Here is a 24,735-nt window from a genome sequence, read left to right as displayed (position 1 = left end):
ACATCTGAAGAGCATAACTAACTATATCTAACTAAATTAGTTATCAGTTAAAATATTGCTCAAGTCTTCTTTATTTCCTTTCTTTGCCTTGAGTTTTTCTTCCTTGGATTTTAATTCCCAGTTGTCAATATGAGATGCTATACTCCAACAAAGTGTACAAAACCTAACTCAAGTAGTCATAAATAAAATATGAAAACACATGAAATGCACAAAAGTTAAATTCATACTATGCATGAAATAGTGGATAAATAAAAGTATGCTATTTTTCAACCATCAAACTCAAACTCTAATTATTCTATTTAGAGTTACTGAATTCGAATACCTTCTTTTGAAAAGAGCGGATGAACCACAAAAGGCAAAACTCAAGTTCAATTTATTTTTAAATTATATTAAATTTTATCTAAATTCATCAAAATATAAATTTAAGACTCAAAATCTATGTTCCCAAATATTAAGAAACTAAAAAGAAGAAAAATAAAAAAATTTGCTGTTTCATGTTTAGTTATTAATGAAAGTAAGAAGAAAATTTAATTATGCACATCGCTTGTCTTAATTTTTTATATTCAATATTATCTCACAAGAAAAATAAAATAAATTACATATATTTATTTATTTCTTCAAGTGAAACTTAAAATTATTCATATCTGCCAGCGTCCTACTTTAATTTTGGAAAACTAAGAACAAAAGCTAAAAATATTAGAGGCCGCGGACGCCCTCAAATGTCTCAACTGCGAAACGTCTAGAGAAATCACAAAAAAAAAAAACGTTTCGAGACCAAACAGCACGCTTCCATCGTCCCCCGAGATGGCTTCGAGAAAATACTCCAAGAAAAGACCCAAGCATTGGGACCTTTGCTCCTCTTCCCTGAAGCCTCCCGCAGACAATTCTCTCTCTCTCTCTCTCTAAACTTCTTTCTAGTTTCTATTCCAGCCCTAATCGCCACCGATTTGCGTATCGCCTCGACAAAATTCCCCGGTGGATTACCGGTTGCCGGTTTCCGAGATTTTCCATCAAAATCCGTCTTTAATTTCCCATTTCCGCTACGGAGATTGTTTCCTCTTTGGCTTTTTCAACCAGAGGTTCTTGATCTCTTGGATTTCGGTTGAGGAGCTCCGGTGACCGTAAACCGTCGTTGCATCGTCGGAGGTAGGGGTTTGCCGTTGGATTTGAGGCGGGAGCGTTTTATTGTTCCTCTGTTGTGGTTGTTTTCGCCTTTCCGACGCGGTTTTAGGAGCTTGAGCTGAGAATCGAAGGTTTTTGGGGTTGGATTCGTGCTAGAAAGATGAGTAACCAGAAGAAGAGGAATTTTCAGATTGAGGCGTTTAAGCATCGGGTGGTGGTCGATCCAAAATACGCGGAGAAGACGTGGAAGATATTGGAGCACGCAATTCATGAAATTTATAACCACAATGCCAGTGGCCTTAGTTTCGAGGAGCTTTATAGGTTAGGGTTCTTTCTTTCATCAACCAATCTTGTTTTAGCTTATCTCTGTTGTGCTTCCCGAACTTAATCTTTTGCGATCGTTTTGATTCTTTAATTTTACTCATGATTTCAATAGAAACGTTGGATGATTTTGTCATTGAAAGTTCCGCACCATATGTAGGCTATTGAGATGATTTGGACTCTGGAGGCACGCCAAATGAATTTAATTTTGCTGTGTTATGCATGTGCTTTTAACAACACAAACATTTAGACTAGAGGGGAAAGAGTTTGCTTTGCTGTTATCTAGTATTCTTTCCCGAAGATTCATTTCATTGGATTTTGTCCAAGGCATCAATCTTCCCAGATTTTGTCTAGAGTCTGGCTGATAAAGATGCACTGTGAATTCTAATGTAGGTGTAGAACTGTTTAACACATTAAGATAGTGTGGAAGCTAGATGGTGTGGTTTCATCAATAGTGGTACTTAGTAAACCCTATTGGAGCAGATTTAAGTTCATTGTAGTAGCTTACATTATTATCTAATTACTTGATTAGAAAGATTTTTAATTTTGTTGCATTTTGTGTTAGCTCATTGTATCATTGTGTCTATCACATGATGTCATGGGCTGAAAATTTCACACCTTGTGAAGGGCCGTGCAGCACTAATTAAAGCCTCTTGCTTAATAAGTTAGTTAAATATTGCTATGGTTTGCTATCAAAATACATTCACAACATTTGAATGAAAAGTAGGCAATTCATGAAAGCAAATGACAAGCAAATGGTAAACATTGAAGCGATGTAAATCATTAATAACACCTACATAAGCAACATTTATTTAGTGAGGGAGACAAGTAGACTAAACACATTTAACAAATGCTAGTGAGTTTTATCAGACTGATGAGTGATGAACACTCATCATCCCCTAAAGAGCTCCATATGCTATTTTAGTTCTTACACTAGGAAACATAAAATGTCTGAGGTGTCATACACTTAAACTTACACAAACTCAAAGTATATACCATCCCATGTACACAAGGCAAGCAGTCATAGACAAGCATAATGCCGTAAACAAGCTTGACTCATGACACATTATGATGATACTCGAAAGATAATAAACACCATTTTCCCTATTGCTTTGTTGCAGTGAGTTTGGTGCTAGTTGTGATGCGGGACAACATCAATGATCTGCTGCCATGAAAAAATGTAGGAGAGACAGAGGGGAGGAAAAGGGAAGAACGGAGAAGGAAGAAGGAAGAAGGAAGAGATGGAGAGGAGAGGAGAGGAGAGAGGAGAAACTAGGGGAAATCACACATTCACTTCTAAAATCAAATTCAACAACCACCTTCTACGTAAGGGTGGCAAAACGAGTCGAAACCCGACATGTGACCCATGTCCCGCCCGTTTAAATTGAGTTTGGATTTAATACAAGTAGACTCGTTGATTAAACGGGTTAGGCAGGTTTGGGTCGGGTACCCGTTGGGTGACCCTTTTATCTTGCTATATACATATACATACAATGAAACCTAACCGGTCGTTGCTCCCTGCACTTGCCGCCTCCCTTAGTCTCAGGTAATGTCTTCAATTCTTCTTCTTCTTCTTCTTCTTCTTCCTCCTCCTCCTCCTCTTCCACCCAAGAGCAGATGATCGACAATAGAAGATCGATACATAACCACTTCACACCCTCTCTTCTGGTAACTCTACCTCCGCGGACTGCGATCTAATGTGTCTGTTTTGTTTTGTCTGTCTTATTATTTGATTATCCCAATATTTGATTTTGCGTTGAATGGTTCAATTTCTTCTTCTCAAACACTTCTTGGGTTGCATGGGATTTTTTCGACAATGATGGTTGGCTTTATTGGATGGGAATACTAAAATTTTTGCTAAACCTAGTTTGATTTGGGAAAAAACTGAAAATGTTTTATGTTGGTTCAGTTTTGGAGAAGGGGAAAGCCCTCTCACTCTTAGTCTACCTCTTAGCTCTCACTCTCCGTCTCAGCCTCCCCCTTCTTCTCCGTCTCCCTCTTAGTCTTCGTCTTACTCATCTCAAGGAGATGTACAAACATTTTTTTTTTTTTTTACATTTTATATTTTTAAAAATTTAATAAATAAAATAAAGAGTGTTTTTCCTTAAAAAAAAAAATTAAGAAAAAATTAAAATTTATAAACTATTTTTTTTTAAAATTGGTCACCCGTTTACAACCGATTTATTAAATGAGCAGGTTTGGGTTTATATGTTAGTCACCTGATATTAAACAGGTCGACTTGAACCCGAACCCGTTTAACCCCTATCTGTCTATGACTCACCCAGACCTAACCCGTTAACCTATGTTGCCACCCCTACTTCTACATGTCTTTCACACACTATTTCTAGGAAAGCCTCTAACACATGAAATTATACACATACCCCTAAAAATAGGTTAAATTGCAATCATACCCTTAAAATACACAAATATTAGAAAAAACCCCCCAAAATACACAATCATACTACAAACAAACTGAACACTCATAATAGACAACTAATTAACTAAGCTCATTTGGGTTTAGGACCCAATAAACATTGACTCTATTCTTCAACATAGGCCTTGAATTGGTTCAAAATGGTCCATTCATATACCTGCTTCTCATCCTACATTAATTCTCTCTTTCCGAAAAGAACTCAACTTCGTTGAGTTGGGGAAAATACCAAGGAGTCCATTGCCATGAACAGATTCATCTTGCTTCATAAGGAAAGAATTGGCAGTATGCTTCAACTTGGTGAATGGAAGAGCTCGAGATGGAATCAACTTAATACTTATTCTTGTCAATGGTGAGGGAATAAGAACTCTCATATGCATCATTCTTAACCTTCCTATGAAATTACCATGGACGGCCAGAAAGGATTTTGAGAGGAAGGATATCACATTGCACTATTTCCAAAATGGAACCAATCTTGAAGGTAAGTAAGCAACGACCATGGACCTTCAAGTTGGTATTATTCTCCCAAGCAATTTTGCATGGATTAGGATGATATTTAACTTTCAAATTTAACTTCTTTACAGCTTCTTTAGAAAATACATTTCTGCAACTACCAAGATCAATAATGAAAGAGCAAAGCTGCTTTTGGCAAATAACCTAAGTTTGAAAGATGTTGGTTTGCCCCAAATCTTCTTTTTCTTCAACCTTGTGAGAGAAGCGCATATGTCGAAGCACTAAACAGATTTTCACGTTACCATCATCATCTAAGTCACTTAGGATCTCTCTTTCAACTTCAACTACTTGAGCGCCATCATCATCATCATCACCTTTTTCTACAACAGTCATGACTTGGTTGGGGTGCTGTGTGGCCTGATGCCCAAAACCGTGACATTTAAAGCATTTGAGTGATGGGTGGCCCTTAGAAGTTGTTCTAGAATGCTTAGGAGTTTTCCAAGGGGTATTATTCTGAATTTTTTTGCCCAATTGCTTAACTGTGTTCTCTTGCACAACTCCACTAGTACTCTTCTCAAACAGATGGGTTGATGTAGCCCTAGAAAGATTATGTTGCATATCCTCCTCAATCTGAGTGCATCCTATATTGCATTCTCAACTATAATGAGATGACATGCAATAAGTATGGAGGCAATAGCTGGCTTCAACCCTTTCTTGTACAAAGGTATCATCACATTCTCTTTCCATTCTATGTCAGTACGAGTGGAGATGAACATGCTGTTGATAATTAGGAGGCACAAATTGCTCTTGCATGGTTCGCTTCATCACATCCCATGCTATAATCTCACCAACTCTCCTTCTTCTAATGATCTTTAGTTGTGTAATGGACCAAATTCTAGCATTTCACTTCAATTGTTTCAGCCAAATGTAGTTTTCTAGTCTCATTCATGTCATATCATGTTAGATAGTACTCCAAAGATTACACTCAATCATATAAATCATCAGGAGAACCATTACCATTAAAATATGAGACTTCTAGTTTAATTCCCTCAACTCAAATGATCATTTAGGCCCTCACGCAACGCCAAACCTTTTTGTTTGGTTGGAAAATCCATGGGCCTTTTACTTAAGGTTGCAACTTCGATTGTTAGCCTATTCAAAGCCATTGGTAATAGTCTCCAAAGCATTTTCCATGTTTTGTATCCTATTAGACAATAATTCTACATTCGCAGACAATTCAACATTGGTAACCATGTTGTACTTATATATCACCAATGATTCTTAGACAGTTTGCTAACAATCCTCAATCTATTCATCAAACCACAAACTTCACTCTCAATTTCTTAGGAACAATCTTCAAGTAAAACAAACCCTGATAAACAACTTACAAATGGCAGCAATGTGGTCTGATTCTTGATGTTGGCAATCAAATTTCTAGCTTTTCAAATCAAATTATCATGCTTGCTCGCAAATATCATGTCCACAATCAAAATATCTTGCTGAAATATCATGGAGAAAACCAAAAATATTGTGGCTGGAGCAATTTCTCGTGAAACTGATCATATAAAGCAGACTGGAAAGTTTCCTCATGCGCGCCACTGGTGCTTCGGCTGCATCAGCCATAGCAAAGGGATTTCCAGATGAAGGTCGATTTGGGGGTGGGGATTGTGGTGGTGGTGTCAGGAGAAAAACACAGGAAGTTGGGGATTTTGAGTGGGGGTTCAGCTGGAAATATTTCAGCTGCCATGTGGGGCTTCATCAGTGGCTAGACGGTGATGAAATTTTAAGGGGGACGGTTTCAGGGGTTTCTGTTCTGTTGCTAGTGGAGATGTAGCGAAAATCTTTCGGGAAAGCGTTGAAAAATGAGGACACGACTGGAGTTTTTGAAAAAGATCAGAACTGCTCTTCAGTGTTTTTTTTAGACAGAAATTTCAAAGCGGAGAGGATGACTGAAGGGGATGAAATATGGGATTGGGATTTAGATTCCTGGATGGCTTCCAGATGGGAGATTTTGAGAGTGAGAAATAGAAGGCTATAGAGAAAACAGGGAAGATAAGAGAGAAAAAGAGAATTTAGGGAGAACATTAGAAAGAAGGGAACAGGGGAAGAGAATTGAGGAGAGAAGAGGCTGCTGGCAGCAGGGACAAAACAGATGAAGAAAAAGAATAGAGAAAGAACAGAACAGAGAAACACACGGGAAGTTGGGGATTTCGAGTGGGGGTTCAGCTGGAAATATCTCAGCTGCCATGTGGGGCTTCATCAGTGGCTAGACGGTGATGAAATTTTAAGGGGGATGGTTTCGGGGGTTTCTGTTCTGATGCTAGTGGAGATGTAGCGAAAATCTTTCGGGAAAGCGTTGAAAAATGAGGACATGACTGGAGTTTTTGAAAAGATCAGAACTGCTCTTCAGTGTTTTTTTTAGACAGAAATTTCAAAGCGGAGAGGATGACTGAAGGGGATGAAATATGGGATTGGGATTTAGATTCCTGGATGGCTTCCAGATGGGAGATTTTGAGAGTGATATACGATAATGCTATACGAGAAAACAGGTAGATAGGAGAAAAGAGCAATTTTAGGGAAAAATGAGAACTATCGGGCACAAGGAAGAGAATGGGAGAGTAGAAGTATGCTGCTTGCAGCAGGGACAAAACAGAAGGAAGAAAACAATAGAGAAAGCACAGACAGAGAAATCGAATAGGAGCGGGTAGAGGGACGAAGTAAATGAAACATAGAAGAGTGGGGGAGAAGAGAAGTGAACGGGGAATGATGGGGGAATTGAATGGAGAAGATGTGATCAATTGTTTAATCGAGTCCCAAATGATCAGGACAGCCTCACCTGATCTGCAACCATGCAAGAATGTAGGAGAGATAGAGCAAAGGAAAAGAGAAGAAGAAAGAAGAGTAATGGCCAAGATTAGAGAGAAGAGATAGATAGAGGATGCATACAAGGTTAAGTCACACCCATTCACACTTTCAAATTCACATTCAACAATCACCTTCTACATGACAATATTTATAAGAAAGCCTTCAACACATGAAATTACAGATGTACCTGTAAAACTAGATGAAATTACAAACATACCCTTAAAATACACAAAGATTACAAACAAGCCCCCAAAATACATAATCCTACTACAAGCAAACTTAACACACATAATAGACAACTAATTAAGTACATTTGGGTTTAGGGTCCAATAAACCATTGACCCTGTTTTTCGACATAGGCCTGCAAATTGGGTCAAAATGACCCATCCAAATACCTGCTTCTGATCCTACATCAAGTTGATTCTGAGCTTTAAAACGTAAGGTATTAGGATTTGATGGTTTACTGATTGGTTGTTCTTTTAGTTAAATTAGGTAGTGCTTATAATGTGAACCACACAAAAGCACATCCTTGGCACTTATGCATAATAATTCATAATCATGATATATTGGAGAAGGCAATGGCCTTACTGTAGACATGACAATGAAAATGTGACTTGCATTTGTTTTCTTTCATGATTTAGAAGTGAATGTGGTTGTTAGTTACATAGTTTTATCCATTGGACACCGTGTTGAAATGCATCTCATGTCAATGAAGGCTTTAACAGTTAATCATAAAATGGGATATGAGGGGCTAGGGGGGACGTAGAGGAGGAAGAAAGAAGGGGGGCAAAGAAGAAAAGGGGGAAGGGGGGGGGGGGGGAAAAGACAAAGGAGAGAAGAGAAAAGAGGAAAAGTGTCCTACATCTCATACCTAGTGTTAAATGGTATTTTATATACATGGAAATCCTAATTTAAATGAAATAGAAAATAAAAGGTGTAGTAATAGAATTATATTTTAAAGTGCCACTTATTTGAGAAGGGAATATAACTAGCATGTAAATAATAATTAGCACAATAATTAGGAATTTTGCTGCATTAAGGAATGCATCTTGTTTGATTTGAAAATTAAGGGGAGGTTTTGATAGTTGTGATTTGGTATTAAATGTCTTTCGAGTCTTCATCTACTCCAATCATAGTAGTCAAAGGCGCAAGGTGCGCCGAGGCGCAAGGTGCGCCGAGGCGCAAGGGGCTTGGAGTGGCCGACTGGTGCGCAATGCAAAGGCGCACCCTCACGTAAGTCATGAGGTCACATTTTCAAAAGTGGGGGCATGCCTATTTGGTGGGTAATTGATAAAAACACATCAATAGTTCTATTCGAATTTAAAATGGTGCCAATAATTTCATAGTAATTCTTACAACCAAAGAAACATTTGACGTGAAACACATATTTCAACATAATTACGCAGCAGAGTTCCAGCATCAAATTAATAAAGGAAATAAAATTGCCAGCTGAAGGACCAAAAACATCTTCAATATCAAAAGAAGAGAGTACAATAAAACAGCAGCTAAATTCGGTAAAAAATGTTATATGTTAATATATTTCAGAAAAAAATATATAGTTTGTATGATTTGGTATTAAATGTCTTTCGAGTCTTCATCTACACCAATCATAGTAGTCAAAGGCGCAAGGCGCACCGAGGCGCAGAGGGTACTTGGAGGCGAGGCGCAAGGCGAAGGCGCATGCCTCACGAAGTTCATGAGGTGCACAATTATTAAAATTGTGTACAATGCCTATTTGGTGGGTAATTGATACAAAAACACATCAATAGTTATATTAGAATTTAAAATGCCAAAATATTCAATAGTAATTATGACAACCAAGTACCAAGTTCCAAGTGAAACAAACATAGTTCAACATAATTACGCAAGCAAGATTTCAAGCTTCAAATTAGAAATGAAATAAAATTGCTTGCTGAAGGCCCAAAAACATCTTCAATATCAAAAGAAGAGAGTACAATAAACGAAGCAGCTACTATGACGTGTACAAAAAATGTTTGTTATGTTTTATAGATTTTCAGAAAAAAATATATGTTTGTCACCCTTGCATTTCCAAACAAATTTACAAACCAGCAGCAAAATTTAGTAAAAAATCTTATAAATTATTATAAGGGTATATATACTTTGCTAGTTAAACTACATAAAATTATTTAGCACATTACATAAGTATTAACATTACTGAGGCTTATAATGCAGTCTAATATTATATAACACAAGAAACAGCCGCAGGAGGCGGCAGGAATCTGAAGAAGAACTGAAAAAGAGAAGAATAATAAGCTGAACAAGAATCCCGTGAGACAAGAAGAAGAAGCCAGAAGAACTGAGAAGAAGAAAGATGAAATAAGAACTGAAAAAAAAGCACTAAGAACTGAAGCAGAAGAAGGAGACGAAGCAGAATAAGGCTGAAGGAGAACAGAAGACTATACGATTGTCCAGTTTTGAAATTGATGCATCCTGATGTCTGCTCCAAAAGCTCTAACCTTGACGATGAAGGACTTCTGCTCGGTTTGAAGGCTCGAAAGATGAATTGACTGAAGGTGCTCCTCTGGCTGAACGTCTTGAAAATGGAGACTCCTGCTGGTTCGAAGGGTTGAAGACGAAAGCCTCGTGCTGGTTCGAACTTCAAAGGATCAAAGACGAAGGGCTCCTGCTGGTTTTGTACTGCTTCGAAGGATCAATTGGTCGAATATGAACTTCTCCTGCTGGTTTCTTGCTGCTTCGAAGGGTCAAAGACGAAGGGCTAGGGCTGGGACTAGTTCTGGCTACGTTTTATTTCTTATCAGCTTCAAAAATTTCAAGGCGTGACTCACTGCGCTGAAGAATCAGTGCGGCTACCTGCACCTCTTGCAGGTCGCCTCACCTCTGTAGTGATGAGGCGCTGGTCTTGTTGCCTCTATGCGCCTCGTGCCTAGGCACGCCTCAGGCGTGCTTTTGACTATGACTCAAATGAACATTACTTTGGTTGGGTTTATTGGAGTCCTCCATCCCCTTGATTCCTAATAACATTTGATGTCATGAAGAACCCATCTGCTCCTAGTAATGATGATCAAACATCTAGATGCTAAATAGCAAAAAAGGGATTGCTGCCAAGAGGGAATTTGGAAGAGAAAAAGGAGAAGGGAGAGAAGAAGAAGGAAGATGAAAAAGGACGTGAAGGAGATATGACGGGAGGAAAAAACTAGCAACATGAAGAACTTGTCATAACCTATTTCTTCACTGTACAACAACAAAAATAGAAAACATAAAATAGAGACGACACCAAACGTTCCCTTGTTCTTACTTGGCTTTCACACCCTACTTGTAAGAAGGCCTAAAGACGCAAGAAGATTACAAATAAACAACTAGGGATACAAGTACAAATAAACTTCTAAAAGGCCCAAATATTTCAAATCCTCACCCACATAAGCCTACTAATTGCACTATATATGCACATAATAACTACTAGAAACACTTGGATTTATCCCTTTGATCCTATTCTTTGAAGTTGGTGGCTCAATATGATGTTGGTTGTGTTCTACCAACGAGGAGCCAGGAGCCTTAACAAAAGCACTGAGAAAGAGAAAGTGTTTTGTATAGGTTCGTATATATATATACTGTGGTGCTATGTGATCTTTAACTATAGGTCTGATATAGTGTGCTTGCTATAAAGAAAGTCACGAGTAAGATGAGGTGTCTAAATTGGATTTAATTAATTCATCCAATTACCTACTTCCTATCCTACATCCGGTCCCCGCATTAAAGAAGAAATCAACTTTGCCGACCTGGGGAAACACCAAGGAGTCCATAACCATGGAAATAATCATCTTGTTTCATAAGAAAGGAACCAATCATGTGCTGTAATTTGGCGAGTGGAAGATGTGAAGATTGCAGTAACTTGTACTTCTTCATGAGGATAGAGAGGATATAAGAATTTTCTTAGGCTTCATTCTTAATCCTCCTATCAAACAATCATGGATGGCCTATGATATTTTCTTATCTGAGTGATGTATGGATTGGGATATGGTTCATTGTCCAAATTTAACTTCACCACAGCTCCTTGAGAAACTACTGTATACTCCCTCAGATCAACAACCAAAGGTAAACCTAATAGAGCCGCAGACCAATCACTTCTGTTTTCAAAGGTTTGAGATCTATCTCCAATTTTTCACATTTGGTGGAGGAAACTATAGTGTGAATACTAATTGCTTTTCACGTTGCCCATCTCACTAATGCAGTTGGGACTTGTGTCTCGGCTTCAATTACTTGAATTCTTCATCATCATCGTTGTTATTGTCGTCATCTTCTTCTTCTTCTTCTTCTTCTTCTTCTTTTTCTGCACTTGCCATGTCTTGGTTAGGACATTGTGCAGCTTGATGTACAAAACCTTGACATTTGAAGCACTTGATTGCTGGTTAGACCTTAGAAGTTATATTGGAGTGCTCTAGTGTTTCAAGTTGGACTAGTTTGAACTCCTTTACCCATCTGTGTAGCAACTTCTCATTCACAACTCTACAAATAGCGCTCTCGAATTGAAGTGTCCCTGTAGCTCTAAGAGGATTACCCTACACATCCTCTATCCGAATGGCAACTTTCACGGCATCCCAACTGTAATGAGACAAGATGTAGCAATTTTGGAGGCATTAATTGGCTTCAACCCTTTCCTAACAAGCTACTAATTTCATACTATGTCATCCGTTCCATTCTATGTCAATACGACGTGCTAAAATGAGATACAACTTTAGTACGGGGTAATCTGACACTATTTTGTCTTCTTTCTTCAAATCAAAGTTGCAAATGAAAACGTTGCTGGTAGTTGAAAGGTACAAAATGCTCATGCATGGCTCGCTTATCTGAATCCATGTTTTGATCTACCATATCTTCTTCTTCTGAATATCCCTAGTTGTTTAATACACCAAAGTTGAGGTGTTCTTTTAATTCCGTTCCATCCAAACATAACTTCTGAGCCTCATTCTTGTCATACAATTTAATTTCTTTGTTCCAATGATAATTTCAGTCTTCATGCAATTCTAAAGTGTGGGGAGAACCAGGGCCGGCTCTTCACAATATGGGGCTCTAGGCGAATGATTTAATTAAGGACCCTTAATATTTTTTTTAATTTTTAATTTTATTTAAAATTAATTTTTCTAGCTTTTTGAGAATGCAAAAATCCAACTAATTCAAAGGAGTTTAATATTTAGATTTTCAAGTGGATTTCTTTTCTATTGATAACATAGCCAATCCATTAATTTTCTTGTACATAGTTTTTTTTTTTGATCGCAATAAGTTTTTTAGTAAGTTTGTAGTTTGAAAAAATTTCTTTCTGCAGAAGCTACTGTCATAGGTATCGTTAATAAAATTCTATAAGCAATAAATGCATTTGAAAAACAAACTACCTTTTTTATAAAGTTTAATGTTTCAATTGGTGTACTTGTTTCTTCCAAACTTTCTTTTAAAATTCTCAATTTTGAAAATAAATCAAAACCATTAATATCTGAATGTGTTCCACATTTTAAAATATTCTCAAGTGTCAAACATTTTTGTTTCAAATTATTCTCATCTAATAATTTTAATATTTTTAAATCATATAAAAAACCAAAAATATTCTCATATGTTTGAAATTGTTCAAATCTACTCTCAAATGAAATAATAGCTTGATCTATTATGTATAAGAAAAAATTAATCCTAAAAGATTCTTCAACTAAGTGTGTTGTATCATCATTAGCATTCTCATCAAATTGTTTTTTCTTATTAATTACACGTTTTTTACGAAATATAGGTTCAATATTCATTTCAAGTGCAATCTCTTTTGCTGAAATCACAGAAGATATAAATCCATTTTCCCTATAATTTTTTAGAAAAATAATAAAACCTTTTAATTGATTAATGGCGACATCAATACACATATCTTTTGATTGTAAATTTTTACTAACACAATTAACAGCAAATAGTATGTCATACCAAATAATCATTCATAGTAAGAATTCAAAATTTTCCATTTCATAAGTTGCTATATAATAAGATTCACTCTTTGTTTTTGGATCATCACTAGTTTTTTCTAATTGAAGTAAAGCATCTCTAATTTGAGAAGCTTGAAACCTTATTGCCTTAACACTCTCTATTCGACTTTCCCAACGTGTTTGTGATAATGATTTTACAATTAAATTTGGTACATATTTGGTTAAAATTTTCCATCGTTTCGTAGAAGAAGAAAATAATGTATATATTTGTTGTACTACTCCAAAAAAAGTTATAGCTTTAGAACAACAATTAGCCATATCACAAAGTATTAGATTAAGACTATGACAACCACACGGAGTATAAAATGCTCTAGGATTTATATCTAATAGTTTTTTTTGTACACCTTGTTGTTTTCCTTTCATATTAGATCCATTATCATATCCTTGCCCTCTTGTATTCTCAATACCAAGTTCAAATTTTTGTATGACATTTATTAATTCATTAAAGAGTCATTCTCCTGACGTATCATCTACTTTTAGAAATTCTATAAAATGTTCTTCTATTTTAATTGGACTTGTAGAAAAATTCAAATATCGTATTATTAAAGACATTTGTTCTTGATGACTTACATCCGGAGTGCAATTGAGTATGATTGAATAATATTTTGTTTCATTGATTTGCTTCATAATTTTCTTTTTAATATTAAGAGTTAATAAATTTATCAATTCATTTTGCATATTATGACCAAGATAATGATTATGAATTTCACCATGTTGAAAACGTCGAATATATTCTTTCATTATTGGATCAAATTCTGCAATCATTTCAATTAAACTTAAAAAAATTCCATTATTCTCTTGATAAATTCGTTCATTTTTCCCACGAAATGTCAAATTATTTTTAGCTAGTTGTTGGTTATTTAATTTTTGGCCGAATAACTTACAACAAAAACAAAATACTCTATCTAAATCTTTGGAATGTATAAGCCATTTTCTATCATGTTTCTCTCCATTTGATAATTTTCGAATATAATATATATTTGAAAAATGTCTTGAATTTTCATCTTTTGGAAAAATTAAATCATTATCCCTAATAGGACCTTTTTCAACTAGTAAATTTCGTAATTTGGTATCTATATTTTCCCAATATTTTGGATCATAAATATTATTATCTATATTTATTTATTTATTCCCTAATAGGACCTTTCTTCGTAAATTTTTTTTTTTTTATAGTTAAAATGTCTTTCAAAAGAAATATCATTGGTGAACATTTCCTGTATATCAATGTTATTATTATTATTATTATTATTATTATTATTATTATTATTATTATTATATTAGATTCTAATTCCATCTCTGGAATTGATTGCTCGTTTCTTGGAGGATTTTCATCTTGCTCATTTATATTTTGCTTAGAATTAAAAATAAATTTATCAAGAGATTCCTTTTGAAATGACATTGATTCTTCTATTTATTTTTTCTTTCTTTGTTTTTCATATCCGGATTCATAATTTCTCGTTGACATAGTTAAATTTCAAAATTAACACTATAAATTGACAAATTATGTAAACAAATAAAAATAAATTTAATAAATCTATAGAAATAGTAGATTGAAACAATATAACCTGATTATTATTATTATTGCAAATCGATCGGCGAGCGAGACTTTAGAGATATCGGATTCTTGCCGGATACAACGCTCTAACCTCAAAGCTTCCAAAATCTAAGAAAAAATAGAAAAAAAAAGTTCAGAGTGAACATAATAGAAAAATAATATACAAATATTGAAATCAAAATTAGAGTTAAAGAAAATTACAGAGAATCGGAGACCCGAAGATGATGAACACAATAGTTGGAGCAAAAATCATAGAGAGACTTAGAGATGAGAGTGAGAGATGAAAAAAAAATTTTTAGAGAGACTAAGAGAGAGAGATGGGAGTAATAGATAATTTGAAATACAATAAAGTTGTTAGTTGGGAAGTATAAGACTTGAAAAAAAAAGAATTAAATTGTATTTATTTTATATTTTAAAATATAATTTCATTTATTTGTTAGTTGGGAAGTCAATTATGGGAATAGAGCATAATAAATAATATTAATATTATTTAATTAAAAAAAATTTTGGAGCCCAAAAAGTATATTATTATATTAAAAAAAAATTGAGGGGCCCTAGGCGGGTGCGTTAATGGCCTAAAGGCAGAGCCGTCCTTGGGGAGAACAACAGCTATATCACAACTAAAAACTTGATTGAGCAGATGGTCATTTTTTTTCCTTGAATTAGATAACAATCAAAAGAATATGATTAAAATAAGAAAAGTACAAAAGACAAATTAGCAAATTTATAGTAAGAATAAAAATTTTTTACTTAATTTATTATATTTCAGAATTCACTTTCCAAAAGCAATCTTATTGTACAAGAAATTTGAAAAATAATAAAATGAAATGGATTTATTATTTTTAAAATTTTTAAAATTTTATGGATATTTTTATTTTAATTATATTTTTAAATTCATATAATTATTTAATTTTAATTAAAAATAATGTATAACATGAATGATTTAAACTACATAAATTAATTCTGAATATTAAAGTATTGTGCAAAATAATTGAAAATCATAAAATATGGTTTTTAATTTTTTTGAAACCAACTGAAAACTAACAACAAAAACGTATAACTGGCACTATAAACAAATGTGTTTTCATAATTTATTTCAAAGAATTATTAATAGCTTCCAAATCATTCTCCGTGCTTTCTACACTATGAGACTACCAACTCTACTTTGCAGACAACTCAACATTAATCACTGCGAAGCTGATTTATATATATGATTATAAAAGAAGATATATTAAGAGAAAGAAGACACAAGCATTAGAGGATAAGGAATCCTCAAAGAAAACAAAAACAAAAATTAAAATCACCCCAAACCGAAACTGCCCACTATCCAAATTTCCATTCCGTCCACCCAAGACCCTACCTAAGCCTTATTAAAACACTACCTAAGGAAACCTCTTTTCAGACCTTTCCCATCATACTTGATAGGATACCCAAATTAGCCAATGCTTGTAGAGTCACAAGTGTGTCATCAGTGCATGGAATGCATATGCCACAGGTAGTTGTCATCTAGCAATGGTATTCCTGCTGATGAGAGATTGAGGGATGGGGACTTCTCATTTTAGTAGTGGTGGTGAGGAGAAAAAGTCCAGGAATTTAGGGATTTGATGTCAATTTCAATTTCATTTTGAAAAATAATGGAAATCAGTTGTGAATCATGGAATTCTTTTGTGAAAATTTAGAAATTTTTAATAGACATTATAATGTAAATTTTAGGACTAATATATTAAATATATCTATGTTGTCTATGAGGTGGAAAAGTTGTAATATAATATGTGTATCAAACATATTTGTCGGATAATGTGCATTAGACATGTTCAGTTTATACAAATGGAATTCATAAATCATTTAAATATTATACATTATACAAATAATAATAATTTAGACTTGAATGGTTAAATAAAATGTTGTAAGTTTTTTGTTTATATAATTTCAACCCTCCTGATAATCTTTTGTTTTGATAAAAAAAAAAAAAAAAATTACGAGAGAAATTTCTCTTCACTCCTAAATCTCACATTTGAATTTTGTGGAAATTTCATTCTATAATTAAAATTTCGACAAATTTTGCCAAAATTCCGAGATTTTGATAAATTTTGGATGATTTGTTGAGATTTTGACAAAAATTATGTAATGAAAATATCAATATGGAAGAAGGAACGTCTCAACAACTTTCCATGCATTCCGCTGCTGTAACTTTCCATGCTTCATATCACCCCTTTGATCCCACTCCATTTCTATCCAATTTCCAAATCTACTTTCTCCAGAGTCTCCATTTCTCTGTAATCATTGTTGCAGATCAGAAATTACGGTATCATTGCAGCACTGTTCATTGCCAGAAAAGCCTGAAATTATAGCTACTGCCCCTGTTTTTGAACACTGTATTTCTGCAATATTTTTGCAACACCTCTCCTACCATCTGAGACAGAAGTCTCAGAAAAGACCCTCCACAAAGTTACACCCCACAAAATATTCCCCAGCTATCAGCTGAATCACTTCTACATTTGTTTGGTTGAGGCTATCTGGGAATTCTTGTTTTGAAACCCGTGTTTTGGATAGATTGAATGGTTCTGATTTGCTCACAATGGCACTGTTGTTTTCCTCCCTACCTGCTGATTGCAGACCTGCTTTGATGCAGGACTGTTTTAACAACTTCCTCATCATTTTCCATGACCTCATCACCCTAGTCATCAACATGAGTAACTTTGTCAGGCCGGTTGAGGCTAAATCTTCTATAGTCATTCCATCCTGTTGAATAACCTCCATTTGAATCAGTATGATTGTCATTTGCCTTCATTGTTAGTAATTCATCCTTTAACTGCCATCCTGATTCACGCAAGAAATTTACATCATCCTGCATGACTTCATTAACAACAGCTTTGTTATTAATAGCCTTAGTGCGCTGTGCAACATACTGAAAATCTTGTGCTCATAGCTTTGTGCAAGAGAAACAGCACACACCATTGCCAACTTTACATTCCCAGAGAGAGATTCATGCAATCAGATTTTTAACCTTAAGTCTGCCTTTGCTTTCCCATTTAAGGAACGTCAGTCAGAATGTTTACCAAGTTCCTGAGCTGTTAAAGAGATCGACTGATGTTCTTAGCTTCCTTCTCCGGCTGCACCTGTTAACTTATGTCTTTCTAACTAGCCAGACTAACAAAAGAATTATTATGCTTGTTTTAAAGCAGATTGTACCATCTGTTATGCTCTTGCACCAAAAGTCAATAATGCAAGTGAAAAAACTGTTGTCGAGAACTCTTGGCATTTATCCTTGTTGCTCTCGCCTCCTATTTGACAATCCCTTCATTAGAAGTTACATCCACATTGTGCGTAAACACTTACTGTGAGATTTTTAACAGACATCAGATTTCTCATCTTCTTGTGTCTGGTGGTTTCTTTGGTTCTGGACTTCTGGTCCAACAAATTAGTGATTTGTTCATTGTAAATCTCAATAAGAGAACAGCGACGCTGATGCTTGAGTTTTTTGTTAGTTTGCTTGTTTGCTCCTTTCTGCAAGCAAAGAGTTGCTCCATAACACAGGGCGTTAAGCCTTTTGATCTGTCAAAGCATTTTCTTCCACCAAGACAGTATTGGCTGGTCCCCACATTGTATATCTTTCTGCTCCCTCTCTAGCCATACATAAATGGTGAAGTATAATAAACCCAGTTAGGAAGTGTTCTACAAGCAGTGCTCCAATAAGCTGAAATATATCCAACTTTGTTGACTCTGTGTCAGCACCAAAGTTAATGCAAAGGTCTGTCCAAGGATTGACAAAGAATCACTAGATACTCTATGCACAAATGATCTCTTCTTCGTCCTCTTCCTTCTTTGGTGCATTCACACTATTATCTTTACTACAGAGTCAGAGGCCTCTGGAAGAGCACTCCTTGACACTGATTCCATGCTCAGCTTCCTCTCGAGTGGGTTAGGGTTGAAGGACAGATGCCTCAGCAGGGGTGAGCTCTTTCTCTTTCCAGCTGACGGCAGTTTCCAGTGGCGGAGGGAGAAGGATCGGGCACAGGATTCAGATCTGAGGACTGTGTTTTCCCCTTCACAGACTTCTGCTTTTGCAAAGAGGATGGCTTTGTCTGCTTGAGAGAGTTAAGGTTGGGAAACTGCTGTGCACTCTCGGAATGGCTCTCTCTCAAAATTGCAGTTAGTGGCAGCATAAAGTGCTTAATTGTTGCAGAAGAAATCCAAGGAGAGGATAATCGTGGCTGCTTGTTGGGGTGTAACCAGTTTGCTACAGTTCATAGTAGTCAGAGGCGCATTGAGGCGCAAAGTTTGCCTGGAGCCTAGGTATGAGGTGGGAGGTGAAGGCGTGTGCCTTGTGGAGGTGAGGCACACATTTATTAAAATTGTCTGTAAAATACCCTACATAATGGATTCTTGATTGTAAACACATTAGGACTAATATTTGAGTTTTAAAATACCAATATACTCAATATTAGGACATAAAAATGAATGCTATAACACAAATTTTCAATAATATACTATGTTCATGCTGTAAGTTCCACAAAATAGAAGCAGCAATAAGCCCCAGGGAAATTTGAAAAAATAAAAACTAAAACAGCAAAAGCAGCAGCAGTGCAGCACTGACTGATGCTGGAAATTCCAGATTGCAGAAGCAGAAATGCTGAGAAAAAATGCTTCCAGGAAAAACAACAGCTCATTTTCCAAATAAAACTGCAAAAAAAAAGGAAAAAAAGAAGAAGAAGAAGAACATTTAAGGAGGTGGCACAGAGCAGTTCAGAAGAAGAAGAAAAGAAGAAGAAGAAGAAGAAAAAGAAGAAGAAAACTGAGCAGCATAGCAGAGATTTCAGGAAACTGAATCTTTTTTTAAAAAAAAAGACAGCAAAAGAAAAAGAATTAAAAAAAGAGGGTTCACAGCTTTGACTGAGAGCAGCACAGCAGGCCATAAGAAGAATAAGAAAAGAAGAAAGAAGTCTGAGAGCCGTTGAGTATATATGCAAGGAAAAAGTGGCAGCAATTCCATAAAAACATCAAAAAATAAAGAAAAAGAGGAAAGGACCCTGATTTGAGATTAAAAGAGAAGAAAAATAAAAAGACAAAAGTATAATCTGAACATTTTTGAGGTGCACCTCACGCCTTGTTGCGCCCCACTGTGCCTCTTAAAGGTCACCTTGCCTCAACCCCTGTGAGGTGCAATCCTAGGTTGCATACATACTATAAACTCATTGTGATCTATCCCTTTCCCGGACCCTGCATTCGCGGGAGCTTCGTGCGTCAGGCTGCCCTTTTTTTTTTTAAATTTTTTTGGATGTAAGCTAAGAATGAAGCTCACTTTTGGTCTGCCCTTGGTGTCTATAAGCTGTTGGGTATATATTGCGGTAATTTTTGAGGGTTATCAATTTTTAATGACATAAAAATTTATTTATTTTTTCCAAATTTCTTGTTAGGTCAATTAATTTCAAAATGGTGCCCCATCCTTTTTCTTTGGTATCTGTTTATTTTCTGCAATTATTAAGACCTCTTTTTTAAAATTTACTTTTGCTTCTTATTAATTCTGTATTATTAGCTGTGGTATGAGCACATGGGATGGCCTGGCTCAATAGGTTAGTTTATCCACTCACGGGGCAGTTTCTCTGATATCATGTCCATTGTTCATTTTTTTTTTTTCGTCCTGGCATCCATACATAAAGTACCCCATGATTACTCATTGGTTTTTTGCATGCTAAGTCTCTCTCTCTCTCTCTCTCTCTCTCTCTCTCTCTTGTTTCTGATGTTAAAATATTTGCATGTATTCAGAAATGCTTACAATATGGTGCTGCACAAATATGGTGAGAAACTGTACTCAGGACTTGTTGCAACCATGACTTCACATCTCAAAGAAATATCAAAATCTATAGAGGCTGCTCAGGGGGGTTTGTTTCTGGAAGAGCTCAATAGGAAGTGGACAGATCATAACAAGGCATTGCAAATGATCCGAGACATTTTGATGTACATGGACAGGACTTTCATTCCAAGCACCCATAAAACTCCTGTTCATGAACTTGGGCTAAACTTGTGGAGGGATAACATTATACATTCAACCAAAATCCAAACAAGGCTTTTAAGTACACTTCTGGAACTAGTGTATAGAGAGAGAACAGGTGAAGTTATAAACAGAGGGCTGATGAGGAATATAATTAAGATGCTCATGGATTTGGGTTCGTCAGTTTACCAAGAGGACTTTGAGAAGCCCTTTCTTGAGGTTTCTGCTGATTTTTACAGGGTTGAGTCCCAGAAGTTCATTGAATGCTGTGATTGTGGGGACTACCTGAAGAAGTCTGAGAGACGTTTAAATGAAGAAATGGAGAGAGTGTCGCATTACTTGGATGCCAAGAGTGAGGGCAAGATAACCAATGTGGTGGAGAAGGAGATGATTGCAAACCACATGCAGAGACTGGTCCATATGGAGAACTCCGGCTTGGTAAACATGCTTCTTGATGATAAATATGAGGACTTGGGAAGAACGTACAATTTGTTTCGTCGAGTAACCAATGGTCTCCTAACTATACGAGAAGTGATGATTTGTTACATTAGGGAAACTGGTAGGCAGCTAGTTACTGATCCAGAAAGGTTGAGGGATCCTGTGGAATTTGTTCAACGACTTTTGGATGAAAAGGATAAGTATGATAAGATCATAAACTTAGCGTTTAATAATGACAAGACATTCCAGAATGCTTTGAATTCCTCGTTCGAGTACTTTATTAATTTGAATGCTCGTTCTCCTGAGTTCATTTCATTGTTTGTGGATGATAAACTCCGGAAAGGTCTTAAGGGTGTGAGTGAGGAGGATGTGGAGATTATTCTTGACAAGGTGATGATGTTGTTCCGCTACTTGCAGGAGAAAGATGTATTTGAGAAGTATTATAAACAGCATTTAGCGAAGCGTCTTTTGTCAGGAAAAACTGTTTCTGATGATGCAGAGAGAAGTTTGATAGTTAAGCTTAAAACAGAATGTGGATACCAATTTACGTCCAAATTAGAAGGCATGTTTACAGATATGAAAACTTCACAGGACACAATGCAGGGTTTTTATGCTATGCATGCTGCTGATATAGGAGATGGCCCTACTCTCTCTGTCCAAGTTTTAACAACAGGGTCTTGGCCTACTCAGCCTAGCGTCACTTGCAATCTGCCTGCTGAAATGTCAGCACTGTGTGAGAAGTTTCGGGGGTACTACCTTGGGACCCATACTGGTCGGAGATTGTCCTGGCAGACTAACATGGGCACTGCTGATATAAAAGCAACCTTTGGGAAAGGCAAGCATGAGTTGAATGTTTCCACTTACCAAATGTGTGTTCTCATGCTGTTTAATAATGTTGATCGACTTAGTTATAAAGAAGTTGAGCAGGCTACAGAGATTCCTGCCTCGGACTTGAAGAGGTGCTTGCAGTCCCTTGCTTGTGTGAAGGGAAAAACTGTTCTTCGGAAAGATCCCATGAGCAAGGACATAAATGAAGATGATTCATTTTTCTTTAACGACAAGTTCACGAGCAAGTTCTATAAGGTGAAGATAGGTACTGTAGTTGCACAGAAGGAGTCAGAACCTGAGAAACAGGAGACACGGCAGAGAGTGGAGGAGGATCGGAAACCCCAGATTGAGGCAGCAATAGTGAGGATCATGAAATCAAGGAGAGTATTGGATCATAACAATATTATTGCTGAGGTCACAAAGCAGTTGCAATCGCGATTCCTGGCCAACCCAGTGGAGATAAAGAAACGGATAGAGTCACTCATTGAGCGGGATTTCTTGGAGAGGGACAATGCAGACAGAAAATTGTATCGGTATCTTGCTTGAAGAAGTACCATGAGCAAGTACTTTTGTGGGAAGGATAGCTTGCCAAATGCATTTGTTCCTTACTCGGTAAGTGGATGATTGTTCTTTTATTTCTGCAAGCTCTGATGGGTTTTGGTGAATATTTGTTTATTGCCACTTCCTCATATGGTTGCTTCACCTGTTTCAAATTGATTTCTAGATTTATGCTCCTTGCGTCCCATGTCAGTACATAGGCTTTTCGAAAGTGGTTGGGCCAAAATATGGAAAGGATTCAGCTTAGGGGCAACGAACTTAAATGTGCGCATGTGTGTGTGTGTGAACTTTGAAGACATGATGGTGGGATGCCTGCCTGTTGGAGATGGATTTGGGGTGGGGTGGTTTGTTCAGAAAGTCATATCCTAAAAATAGCAAAAACTCTAGACACAATATGCATTTATCATATGTGAACTGATTTGGAGGCCATATTCAATTTAATTTTGGTATGAATACATGACTAGAATGTACTGCCGATGGAAACCATATTTGTATGATAAGCAAAACTGAAATAGGTGCACAGATGGAATCTCATAATTGGCAGGGGAAAATTTGGGATAGAATTTTCTATGGTTTCTTCATCTTTTGTAGAAAGCAGCTCCCTTCAAACAGCATTTTTCCTAAAATTGTCTCCATATTCACCGGTATGGAGGGTGTTTTGTCTTGGTTGACCCCCCTTCTGGTGCAAATTTTCAGAGTTTGTGACCCAGAACTCTCTCTAGGCAAGCCCTTCAGACCCCCCGGGTCCCAACTGTCCCCTTTAATTAATGAGGAATGAACCGAGATCCCCTATGCTAGGAGTCCTCTACTTGTATGGTTCTCCGTGGGAATTGTGGCTATATTCTGATGGTTAAATATTATTAGCAAATTTACTCGCAAAAGTTTGTGTCATTCGAGCCAAGAGCTTAGTTTGCAATTGTGGTATTTGGGAATCAAGTAATTGATTTGCAATTATTGGAATAATTTTCCCAAACCATGTACACTGCTGCCCTTTCCCAAGATCCTCTCTCTCTCTTTCCCTCCCAAAATTCTCGAATTTTTGGCATCCCACAACTGCAACTTTGCCATGTGGTTGAGTTTTTATTGACTAACCTAATTATCTCAAGGGGAGAAGAAAAATAAATGTAAATGGGATAGAAGAAAATTTTCTCAATTGGTTGATCGTCTTCAATTTGTGCAGATTTTATTTTGAAAAGAATTTTTGTTGAATTTAAATTTCAAAGAGTGAAATGATAAGTTAGCCTTTATGCTTTTATTTAAAACATATTTGTCCCTATGCTTCCAATTTGTACAATTAAGGGCTCGTACTTATTATTTTATTCAATTAAAATTATCATATAATCTAATTTAATGGTTATGAATTGGAGAAATGAAAATAATGGAAGACCCTATCGAGTTTCGTCCTTGTATTAGTCATCTCATTTGAGGCCCCTATATTATTAATTATGAAAAAATATTTTTATATTTTAAAATTATTTTATACTAATTATGCACTTGGGATGATTAATAAAATTTCTTGAGATTTTTTTTAAAAAAATAATAAACTTATTAAGAATGATAGTAATATAACGTCGAATATCAATTCTACACTTATATAGTAAGTAATTTTATTAAATTTACTAATATTTAATTAAGATGAAAAAATCAATTGCATGAAATTGGTGAGTATAATTCCTTAATTGCATTAATTAAAAGTATAGTGACAAATAGATTTTATGTAATAGTATAAGGATTAATTTGTAATTTCATTCAATTTCAAATATTGACCGAATTAAAAAAGAGTATTTTTGTTAGTAAAAAAACGTCACTTTTGAACTTTGAAAAATTTAAAAATAAACCATGCAGCATTATTGATGTTTGTTTTGGATTTTGTATGATAATCTTGGGTTCGGTATGAAAAATGTCACTCGGAAATTGTTGTACAGTCACAAAAATGTTAATGCTGCATTTCACCGAATGGATTTCAAATCTTGAATTTAGATTTGAGTGAAATTAGATAAATTTCTATATTACATATGGTCCAAATTCAATATAACTTCAAATTTAATATCTCTCAAACTATAGTGTAATAGTTTGTAAAAATTTTGAAAAAAATTCATAGAAAATTTGGAAGAATAAATTTATTTTTCATGTTTTTCAATTTTAATACAGAATTAGAAAGACTATCCGTGCTTTGTAG

The 24,735-nt window shown here is 35.7% G+C and overlaps 1 protein-coding gene across 2 annotated transcripts; it reads left to right on the top strand.

The window, feature by feature from the left end:
- The first annotated feature begins 719 nt into the window (after positions 1-719).
- On the top strand, positions 720-23,013 carry LOC131144285 (cullin-3A). Of its 2 annotated transcripts, XR_009133772.1 has the most exons (3): positions 736-1,443; positions 20,507-22,610; positions 22,723-23,013. XR_009133772.1 is itself a non-coding variant. In XM_058092835.1 (2 exons), exons 1-2 carry the CDS (start codon positions 1,283-1,285, stop codon positions 22,542-22,544), a joined length of 2,199 nt encoding a protein of 732 aa, XP_057948818.1. In that variant the 5' UTR covers positions 720-1,282; the 3' UTR covers positions 22,545-23,013. The 2 variants fall into 2 exon arrangements, 1 of the variants encoding a protein (XP_057948818.1); XM_058092835.1 differs by having other exon boundaries at positions 720-1,443; positions 20,507-23,013.
- The last annotated feature ends 1,722 nt before the right edge of the window (positions 23,014-24,735 follow it).

This window comes from Malania oleifera, chromosome 12, assembly GCF_029873635.1.
Source record: "Malania oleifera isolate guangnan ecotype guangnan chromosome 12, ASM2987363v1, whole genome shotgun sequence".
Lineage (NCBI taxonomy): Eukaryota > Viridiplantae > Streptophyta > Magnoliopsida > Santalales > Ximeniaceae > Malania > Malania oleifera.
The sequence above is the reverse complement of the archived record's forward strand: the minus strand, read 5'-3'. Positions and strand labels throughout refer to the sequence as shown.